The 10,811-nt window shown below is 35.8% G+C and overlaps 1 protein-coding gene across 3 annotated transcripts; it reads left to right on the forward strand.

Annotated features, from left to right (window-relative positions):
* Positions 1-598: 598 nt before the first annotated feature.
* LOC149051737 (adhesion G protein-coupled receptor E4-like) lies at positions 599-9,651 on the forward strand. Of its 3 annotated transcripts, XM_089187097.1 has the most exons (20): positions 599-988; positions 2,040-2,459; positions 2,633-2,856; positions 2,934-2,993; positions 3,338-3,545; positions 3,940-4,047; positions 4,727-4,814; positions 5,187-5,277; positions 5,367-5,416; positions 5,749-5,875; positions 6,051-6,154; positions 6,493-6,595; positions 6,699-6,849; positions 6,958-7,039; positions 7,786-7,852; positions 7,961-8,043; positions 8,203-8,323; positions 8,645-8,686; positions 8,787-8,956; positions 9,034-9,651. In XM_089187097.1, exons 1-19 carry the CDS (start codon positions 928-930, stop codon positions 8,922-8,924), a joined length of 2,328 nt encoding a protein of 775 aa, XP_089043223.1. In that variant the 5' UTR covers positions 599-927; the 3' UTR covers positions 8,925-8,956; positions 9,034-9,651. The 3 variants fall into 3 exon arrangements, with proteins under 3 accessions (XP_089043223.1, XP_089043217.1, XP_089043229.1); XM_089187091.1 differs by having other exon boundaries at positions 8,787-9,651; XM_089187103.1 differs by lacking the exon at positions 8,645-8,686 and having other exon boundaries at positions 8,787-9,651.
* The last annotated feature ends 1,160 nt before the right edge of the window (positions 9,652-10,811 follow it).

Raw genomic sequence — 10,811 nt, forward strand, 5'->3', positions numbered from 1 at the left:
TTTCTTTTCAGAATTTTTCTTATTTTTTTCTTTTAGAAACCCTAGGGGTAGTCTGAAAGAGGTGGTTAATCGCGAAGACATGTATTATTAGCTGTTTGTTATGAACCCGTCACTTTTTGGAGGAAACAGCCAATCAGACAACTCTTTTGAACTATCATGTGCGTTTTTAGACATAAGAAACTACTACTGTCTACCATATTATGCGTGGTTCCACGAATTATAGCATTAACAATTCGTTATTGTGAATGAGATAATGAAATATTAATGCAGGAAAGATTAAAAACCCACGTACCTAGAAGAGGAGAACATTAGCTCTCCAGTCAAAGAGATTTTATCAAACAACAATTTTAACTACAATGCCCAATTTTTGATAGAGGAAAACAAATTTTAGCGACTTCTATGATGAAAGTGCTCTAAAAAGACTTATTGTTTTCGTTGTTAAGCACCAAGTAAGCAAAGAGTGGCATAACCATTAATGATTTGTAATTAACATGAATACTCAAATGAATTTAACATCTTTAGCTAAAGGCTACATCCTTTAGAAACAAGATCATTGCACTTCAGGTGCTATTCTAAGAAGAGAATTCTAAAAAGTTTCTTAAATGATTATTTTTCATTAATCATATTTGTTTTACCAAAATTTCAAATGGAAGCAAAAAGGGGAAATTCACTGAATTTAAGTAGAAAGATGTGACATCAATGATTTGCATGATATTCAATTTCCCGTATATGCTTATAATAGGCAGCTGGTTCTGGCTCAAAACAACACTATAAGACTGATCTTCCAAATATTTCTTAAGAGAGAATTCTCACAAGCCTTCCATAATAAGTAAGAAAATATCAACCAATCCTCAGCTCAAAGAAAATTTGCCTAAGGCTGTGTTTAGTTCAGCTGACAGATGCTCAAACCACACAATAAAAAAACAAATGATGACGAATAGAAGTTGCCGGATATGGAGAACACTCCTGTTATCAATTGCTCTTCTACGTGAGTATCAACGTTATTTTCAAAAGAAAAGTTCTTTTCTTTAATATTTATTACAAGTTTACCCAGAGGAGTCGATTCTATGGCTCTCCGAACAGTGTTGGGTGAAACCTCAGCGCTAGAATGGTTTTCCGAAAGTTTGTCCCTTATCACAGCTGATCAAACCAACATCCACGAAGAAGCCAAGACAAATTATTTTTACTTCGAGAAACTAATTTTCTCAATGCATTCCTGTGCAACAAGTTTTAACTGTAATTTAACTCAGGGGTCTATCATAAAATGGATAATTTCTTGCCCAAATATGCAAATGATGATGTGTACTTTAAGCCGTTGATTCATTTTGAGGATATGCGAATTCTCGAATGTCAAAATATATGGTCAGGTGTCTCTTCAACTCTAACAAATTACTGAGGTTACTAGCTTAATAACATCATTTCAAGTCTTCTTGTAAAAGAGAACAGCAGTTTACTTCGTTTCCTTTTCAATTTCCATATTAATCTTCCCAATATTTGTTATTTCTAATTCATTTTCATCTCGCATTTAGTTGAATAAAAGAATCGCCGTTGTGCGGAAATATTCTAACTCAGAAATAACATCATTCTATCAATTCAAAGGCTTCACAGCGTAGTTATTGAAACACGGCGTCGCTCACTCAAGGGCAACCTGCAAAATGGCCCGAAGGAACTCCCTACCCTATCAAAATGAAAATAATAATAATAATAATAATAATAATAAGTATATAAATAAGTTTTTTTTTCATTTGCGGATTGGTCAGTGATGTCTAGGAGCTTCACGGTGGCTAATACTTGTTGCAAATAGGAGTTTAATTTTTATAAATGCTTTATATTTATTCGCACCATCATATACTGAGATAGTAAATATATAATGAAGGTTATACGCTAGATTTATTCAACAATTTCATGAATCTGTTTTTTTTTCTTTTTTTGTCTGGCGGGGGAGGGGGGGGAAGGGTGCTTAGTGAACTATTGTCTATTATATATTACATAATTATTATAATTATCTAAAGTTATTATAAGCAATATTTTTTTTTCAGGCTTTTGGGTGCAGAGTAAGACATGCAACCACAGTGAGTATAGCGTCTGTAACGACTTTTCTTACCAACTGCTCCAGCACAACGCTTATTCTTGTAGTTTCCCTGGGACAGGATGCAAACAAACGTGCACAAGTTTGTGTAAAATGGTTCTGATATTAAACGGAGGAGAGTGTGAACAATTTTGCGACGCTGAAACGTGTACACTGAACTTTATGGGAGGACAATGCCGAAAACAGCATCGGAACGCTATTTATTGTACACGGACCAGCGACACTGTCACATGTGGAGATGAATGTGTCTGGTGCAGCCCTTCCAATTCATACAGGTCGAATTTCATTTCGTCTGCTCCGTCAACGGCAAGTCAAGGTTTAGCGACTCAATTCTCAACGGTGCAGCGGAAAGATAATTCTCATACTTGGTGTGAGTAAATTTAACAAAGTAAATCTGTTTTTTTCACGATTGAATGTTAATGAATCTCGAGATACACTAGCACTTTCTTCATTGTTCATATTCTAAATTCCTTGCGCTTTATCATTGCTTTTCAATTTTAGTTAAATGTTGTTTTGACATCTAGCTTTTACTTTAATATACAGATCAGTTGCAGTCATCGTCGGCATCACCATTATCGTTACTTTCACCATCACCATTACCATCCTCTTCAATATCGTCATGTTCATCTGAAGCAAAAGCATCAGCAAGAGCAGAATCGGAATCAGTATCAACAAAATCATCAGCATCTTCATCATCACCAGCGGCAGCATCATCGTCTCTGCCATCGTCAACTTGGAAATCTACGTTGGAAGTACTTAAGAATCTGGTATGTTTCGTAATTTCTCCTTTTTTTTTTTCATAGTTTCTGCCATTCCTCAACGCTTTTGTCTTTCTTTACCTCAGGCAAATGGATCTGTTTCTAAACTTAGTGGAATAGATAGCAAGAAAAATAATTCTTTGAAGGTATGAATGCACTATTGCCTCCTAATTACAAGATTAACATAACTTGTAGATATGAAATATGCGGTAATTAGAAGGAGTTACCGATGCAAAGCTGCAGTTCGTAAGCTGCAAAAGCGTTTTATACAGAGGCAAAAGCATGACAATACTGTGTGCTACGAGAATTTAATGTAGGCAAATATACTTCTTCTAAAGAGGTGTGGCTAATTCACTGAAATGATGTTCTGTTGAAACGCTTCTTTTTCAAATCATGCAATATCCAATCAGTCCAAGTCCTACGATGTGCACTTTTGTTTTCTTATTATGATGACGTTCGACGTGATTAAAAAACTTTTTGGTCCTTAAAGGAGGCTATGCAAGTATTTGAAGACTTCATCGATAATTTTCTAAACATCACGACACCCAATAAAGGCCAACTTAATGATGGAGGAGATGAAACGAGAAGAGAATCCATCTTTAAGGTGGCAGTCGCCTTCGAGGAATTTGCATTCAATTATGGTAAATACCATCTGAATGGAACGAATCCTTCAACAATGATCAAAAGCCGAACAATGGGTGAGTTAAAACTATTTTATTAGTAACTGACCCACTGACCAATTGTCTAACTGAATGGTCTGTCTGCCGCCTGGCCTTGGAAATTAAATGATACAAATGAATTCTTGAAAGGCGCATAAAATTCGTCTGGCTTGATGCCAGTAGGTGCACGAAGATGTGTGAAGCCCAGTTGATGAGAAGTGATATTCGTCTGGTTAATAAGTTGTTTCAATTTCCTCTTTTGAGTATATGAATACGATCTCAGTACAATAATATATTTCAAATAAATCAGAACGGCGTTTGAGAAATCATAGTGTAGTGCTGTGTATATACCTTCAAGAAAGGGATCCGTATACGCTGCTGTCATCTCCTTCAATTCCAATCATCAGCTAACATCTTCTCTTTCTTCTGACAGTTTTGGGCATTCAAATTGGCTACCGTCGGAATGCAACTGACTTCTTCCTCAAGGAGGAAGAATTGCAAGTCAGCATTAATATATCCTCGCATGATTTTGCTGAAAAAGGTTTGCCTTAACCACGCTTTCAACTCTAAATCATAGAATGACATTTTTCCACTTTAATAGTTGCTCTATTATTTAGAAATCAGAAAGTTTCACGTATCAGTGTACTATTTTTCAATCGTTAAATATTTCAAAACAGCTGAGAAGGTACGCGATGACCTTAGTAGGAAGCTGGAAGAATAGTCGGAAAGTTTGCCAATCACTCATGCCCAGCTAATGATCTATAACCTTTTTGAGTGTTCTGCCAGAATCCTAAGTAGATTATTTCGCCGTTTAACCAGTAGAAGGTAGGGGTAATTGCTTGAATCAATGATAATTAGCACGTACAACATTTCTATATTTTCACTGATGTCATAGAAAAGTAAGAAATGACAAAAGTATTTTAGCTGATCTATGCCAGTGGAGTCTCCGGTTCAAATAGCTCATGCAGAATGCTAAAGGAGCAAAGATGTGGTATTAGCCAGTTGGGTGTTCAAATGTCGAAGTATGTGGGTCAAACAAAGAATTCTGCTCGAAAATATTTTGGTCTTCGAAAACACTTCAGTCCATACTGTATTATAACTTAGACAGTTCTTTGGTGAAAAAAGTGGAGGGGAACTTGATCGATCACCATTTCGAATATGTTTATACTGAGACTAACCCTATCGTTTGGCGTTACAAGGACTTTTTTTTTCATTTATAGGGTCAGTGATTGTAGGATGTGTGTACAAAGATCTTCATGAATTACTACTGAGAAATCAATCTACTGGAGAAGAACTTGACACTTCTAGGTGACGTTAAGCGATAAAATATTTAAGAATTGTGCTTAGCGTACATGTATATTGAATTATATGGCATGCCATATCAAATTTAACCAATCGAGATAGGGAGAACCCTTATAAGCAGTGTAATAGGAACCCTTATAATGAATAAAGAAGGCGATGACCAAGTCAATTTTTTAAGCTCATTTGGAGAAATTACCTAACGGTTAAGTTTTCTTTATCACACAGTAAACTCTAAAAATCATAAGAGAAGTTAATTTTCATTATCACCATTTTATATCGAAGATAAAAATGACATAAAGTATGCTACATGCAGTTATATGTAAATGCACTGTAATGGTTTGCAAAAGTTGATAGCATAGAACAATATTTCTTCTACAGGTATGTTAACACCAGAATAATGACGGCAGCGATGAATCCTAAACCTGAAAAACTACGACGAGATGTAATCTTGAAGTTCCAAAACCTACAGGTAACAGCAAGAACACTGGAAGATGAGCTCGTTCCCTTTGTGTTATGCTGGATCGATTTAATAGAAATACATGTAAAATATATTTTCAGGTCGTTGAGGAAGAAAAGCATTGCATGTTTTGGAGTGGTTTCAAAAATAGGTAAATACAAATATATTATAAACTATGCTTTAGGACTCCGTCTTTTTCGCTTAGTCCAAAACTGAGGATAAAAATTCGAGATATCAGTTAAACCCTTATTTGCGAGGAGGATAGTCCTGATTTTTCATATTAGAATCACCGTTATGAAATGTTATAAAATACCAGAAGAAAGGCAGTCAACACTGATTAGTGTTTCAAGCTCCGAAGTGTTTTAAATTATATGTTATTCACCGAATAACATATAACCAATCAGATTGCTGGGTTTGTTACCGTACCCTCTGAGAAGAAAAATTATTGTTATTTCTTATATTGTAATATTCCTTTGTTTTTAGTCCGGATGGGTTTTCAGAAGATGGTTGTCATGTGGATCATTCGAAGAGCAACTCAGAAGAAACAATTTGCAGCTGCAATCATTTGACTCATTTCGCTGTCTTAGTTGACTTCAGCGGCAGCATAAAGGTAGTTTTATTATTATTACTATTATTATTATTATCATTATTATCATTATTATCATTATTATTATTATTATTATTATTATTATTATCATCATTGTTTTTACCTTGCTTCCAAACTAGAAATGGGCCCGTGTGGTCAATCTAAGTATTACCTCCTTTTTCTTTTGTTTTTGACGCAGCTTTCCGAGAACGACGTAGCTGTTCTGGAGATCATCACATACGTAGGGTTAAGCCTATCCATCATCGGAATACTTTCGACAATAACCTTATATTCTTTCCTCACGTAAGTACTGTAATCAAACGATCGGCGGAGAACATCCTTAAATACCGTGGAAGATGTATCGAATAAATCAGGCCAGTGCAATGTCCGTAACACCCCCTCCCCCCGCCCAAAAAGCAAATAATAATAATAACGAAAATGTCTAGGTGCTAATTAGAAACTCAATCCGTACCCCATGTATTGGATATCACTCGTGACTGTCCAAGTTCATCTACCTATCTACTATCTCTCGCTTTCACTCATGCTTTTTGCTTTTGTTTTTTTGGTTTTGTTTTGTTTTGTTTTGTGTGTGTGTGTGTGTGTTGTTGTTGTTGTTGCTGTATATATCTTGGTTTTAACAGAGATCTTCGTCAACCCCTGTCTCAAATACGCGTAAGTCTTGCTGTGGCTTTAGGAGCTGGACAAATATGTTTTTTCGCTGGTATAAGTGCCACAGAGATCAAGGTAGGTGGTTATAAGCATTATTTAAATGAAATTAAAGATATTATGATCGAACAAAGCATTGAAATGACAAAGATTCTGCTGTTTTCTTTACGTATCTGTGCAGGCTGTGTGTGTCATAGTAGCAGCTATTATGCAGTATTTTCTGATGGCCGCTTTCTGTTGGATGCTGGTCGAGGGAATTTATCTCTACCTGTTTGTTGTAAAAGTTTATAACATCAACGACAAGATGCGCATATATCACGTCATGTCATGGGGTATTTTGCTTATACAGCTGAACTTGCAATATACTGTGAATTTTACTTTTGGCTAATTTAATTTTAATCATTTTGATTCGCCTTGATTGGTTTGTCATTTCCTGATAGGTTTTCCCTTAGTTATGGTGGCCATTTCACTGTCTATCGCTGCTGGAAAAGAAGGGATACAGGGTTATACCAGCGACAAATTGTAAGAGGCGTATGTTTTTTTTCTTTTTTCTCCTCTATTTTTTCTCCCCCTAAAATGTTAATTGTTTTTGGTGAGGTTTTGATGTTTCTTTTGATTTGCTTTGATATTTTCACTAACTTTATCTCAAAGTCCTTCTCGTAACATTTATCCTTTCGGGAAAGCTTTCTCACATCGGTTTCTTTCTTTATGCAAGGTTTCTGTAATTTAATCCTTGTGTTTCCTTATTCCCTTTCTTTTCTCGAAAATCTTCCCTTCTGATTTGTACCTCATCATGTTATCATCATATTATTGAACATCTTAAAATGCATTTTTTAACATGATATAAACAACGGTGTTATGCAAGAATTTCAGTCCTGAGAAACGCCTTAACAACAAATGTGAACAAGTGTCATTTTTTTTTCACGTGTGTTTGAAATCGCCAATCAGCTGCTGACACGTCACTCGCTTTTTTGCACGACTCGGTCAGGTTGATGAATGAACTGCGAAGCCTTCACAATTCTCAATAAATCAATAATTATTGTTTATATGATAAAAAAATGATACATGGTTACTTTCAGATATGAAATTTCTCTTCTCGTGTTCAACTCTACACCTTACTCGTGAGCTATCGAGTTAAACACTCCAAGAGAAATTTCATATCTTCGCGCGCCCATGTATTTTTCGCTACGTAATTTCTTACGAATTCCTTTCACTGCAGATCTTATGCCAACAATTTTTTTTCTCTTTGTTATTTTTCCCCTTTTAAGTTGTTGGATATCCTCAGCGAACAATTTGATATGGATATTTGTCACATTTGTGATTACAATTGAAGTGGTAAGTTTCTGATTCGGTTTATTCATATCGGTGATTCTGATATAAAACTTGAAATGTGTAATAGCCATACCTGGATACAAACTTTTAATTCATCTCCTCTTCTTTCAGATCAACATTTTGATACTCATACGCGTCATAAGGGAGATGACCAGAATGCAGCCAACAGGAGACAAGCAAGGTCAGCAATTACGGTGAGAAAGAGCTCTAAAGAGCGTTAAAAAAAAAAAAGGAGTACGTCTTACTTCCTCTGTAGCTTGTTGATATTAATTAGTTAAGAGAAAGTATAGGTTCCAAAAATATTTGTGAGGTTCAGTAAGCCATCAATTAACCAGCAAATTTTCCTCCTATAGAGTTGGCATTAGAGCATGTGTTGTGATGATCCCCCTGTTGGGTGTCACGTGGTTGTTTGGTCTTCTGTCGCCATTACACAAAGCTTTTTCTTACATTTTTACCATCCTCAACTCTACTCAAGTGAGTATCAAATATTATGATTTTATAGTTTCATACGTGAAATCATCCATATTGAGTGTCCAGATTACTTTATAACTATAAATTTTATAATGGTGATAGAATATTTGTTAATGTAAAACAGACAAAAGTGAATAAAATTTGAAAGATAAGAAAAAAGGATGTCACTGTTTATGTGATTTTTTGCTGGTCAAGACAATTTGATTCTTTTTTATGTTATTTGGGGCTTTTAGAGGAAAAAAAAAAGAAAACCTCAATATATTTACCCCAGGTCGCAATCACAAAACGAAATTGGTCTGAAAAACATTTTTTTTTCTGTCTAAGGGTTTCCTGATTTTCGTTCTTCACTGTGTGCGAAATAGCCAGGTAAGTTTTAAAACTTGAATGTACCTTGAATGTGGTTCTTTTTCTTACTTTCCATGTCTATGGGTGCCTTTATTTGTTTACTTTGCTTGTCTATCTGCAGATTAGAGAGCGATTCAAAAGGAAGGTGAACACGGTTTTCCCATCTACAAACAATGGAAACTCCACAAAGAAGAGCTCACAGGTTAATCCAAGTGGTGTCGGTGATACATGGGTAGCTGAATTGCAGTCTTTCGATTAATTTGAGCTGGAAAAACACTCGGCTTGAAGAGCTAGATTCAACACGGACCAAACATGAAACTCCATTGTTTAATTGTTTCATTTGATTTTTAAGCTTAGTTGGTCAATCGCAGTTGCTCATTTTTCGATCTTTCAGGAAGATTTCGGCCGTTCCAATCGAGGCATTAGCTTCGTGAATAAGTCATACTTAAGGTGTCACTTACTGCGATAATAGGGCAACTTTCCAAAGGCAGTAGCGTTTAATGTAAGCTAGATGCAAGAACTGTTCAAGCTTTTTTTCTTTAGATTAGGAGTACTTAATTTTTAGACTATCGTATCTTCTTAGGGAAAGTTTGCCTTAGCTGAAAACTAAATTTCTTTTAAGTAACTATCTTGTAGGCTGGCTGTCTATCGCTCTTAGAATTCATCAAAGTCTCTTTCAAATGATGGTTTCTTCGTTCTATCAATGATTGCCCCCTATTTTTTCCTATTATTTAATTGAAATGTTGCGGTCATGCAGTCAAGACTGACGTGTCTTTAAACATTCCTATGCTTTACTATGATACACACTTCTATGAATTTTAGCGCGCAATTTTATACTAATATTTCACGATAGCGTCACCCTTTTTATATTATTTGAGCAGTTAAATTACCAGTAAAATCGCAAATGCTATTTGCTTTTGTAATAGTAGCGGTTAAAGCTGACTTTTAAACTTTTTAAACTGATTAAACGCAGTGGATTTAATGGATTAAAATTTGCGAAGTACTGGGAAAAAATGGAACCAGCGTCTTCGGGAAAATGCACCTGAGCAAGAAATGGCCTGAGTTTACGTGGAGGAACGCTGTAAACGTGAAAAAACAAAAAGGTCTTTCATCAGACTTGTTTTTCGAAGAAAAAAAAACAAAAAACAAAAAAACAGAGAGCAGTTTTCATGGGTAAATTGAAGCGATGAGAGAGGTTGAAATATCTAGTTCAACCTCAACCCCCCCTCTCCCCCCCCCCCCTTCTGTCCCGCCCGGCCCTTCATAGTGTTTAGATGAGGATATGTAAACACTGCAAAAATAATTTATCACCTTAGTGTGATACGAATTGCAGACAGGTGCAATTTACAGTACTGTGCAAAATGTAAATGAAGACTTTTGTATATAGCGCAGGAGGGGGTGGGGCGGGGGAAGCAGACATCCTATATGTCTATGTCTCATTTCTCCTCTCGTAACGTTAGAAAAAGGGTAGATGAGATTTCAGAGCTATCTCGCGATTATCTTAAGGACATCTCCATCTAGAGAGATATAGGTACAACAATATACCGAGGAACCTACGACATTCGTCGTTCTTTGGCGGGATACACATTTTTGATATCTCGTTAATTTGTAAATAAATCACCTCAGTCCGATGATTGTCGCTGCTTAGACTGTCCAAAAAGGGAATATTTGGCACAAAGGTAAAGCTTTGAGGGAAGATGTGAGCAATACCCCTGATAATTTTTCATATTCCGGGTCGATAGCATATTGTGTTGACTTTTCTTACAGTTCTGACCAGCGTTTAAAATCAGCTTTTAAAGGTTACTAACACTGGATATTACAAAATATTGAACATTTTTTTATTTTTCTCGTTGTAAAAAGGTGAAACTCAAAGAGTTGACTCTTTTTCACTAGCTTATTTCCTTAATGATCTAAGCTTGGGACAATTATCGAGGCAGACGGGGATAATTTCTGGATAACGTGAATAAACTAACTAAGGAAACCGCGCGAAAATGAATAGGTGGGTTTAAAATCTAAATGTCCCTGAGACAGTATTGATTACTCGCCCATTTTGTATGTCTTGGTGGTATTTCCCAATTGGTCTGCTCGGCATACCTCGGAATTCCAGACTTATGTATCCAAAAGAAAAATACAATACAAACAGCAT

Source organism: Pocillopora damicornis, chromosome 1 (assembly GCF_964200805.1).
Source record: "Pocillopora damicornis chromosome 1, jaPocDami1.2, whole genome shotgun sequence".
In the NCBI taxonomy this organism is placed as follows: Eukaryota; Metazoa; Cnidaria; class Anthozoa; order Scleractinia; family Pocilloporidae; genus Pocillopora; species Pocillopora damicornis.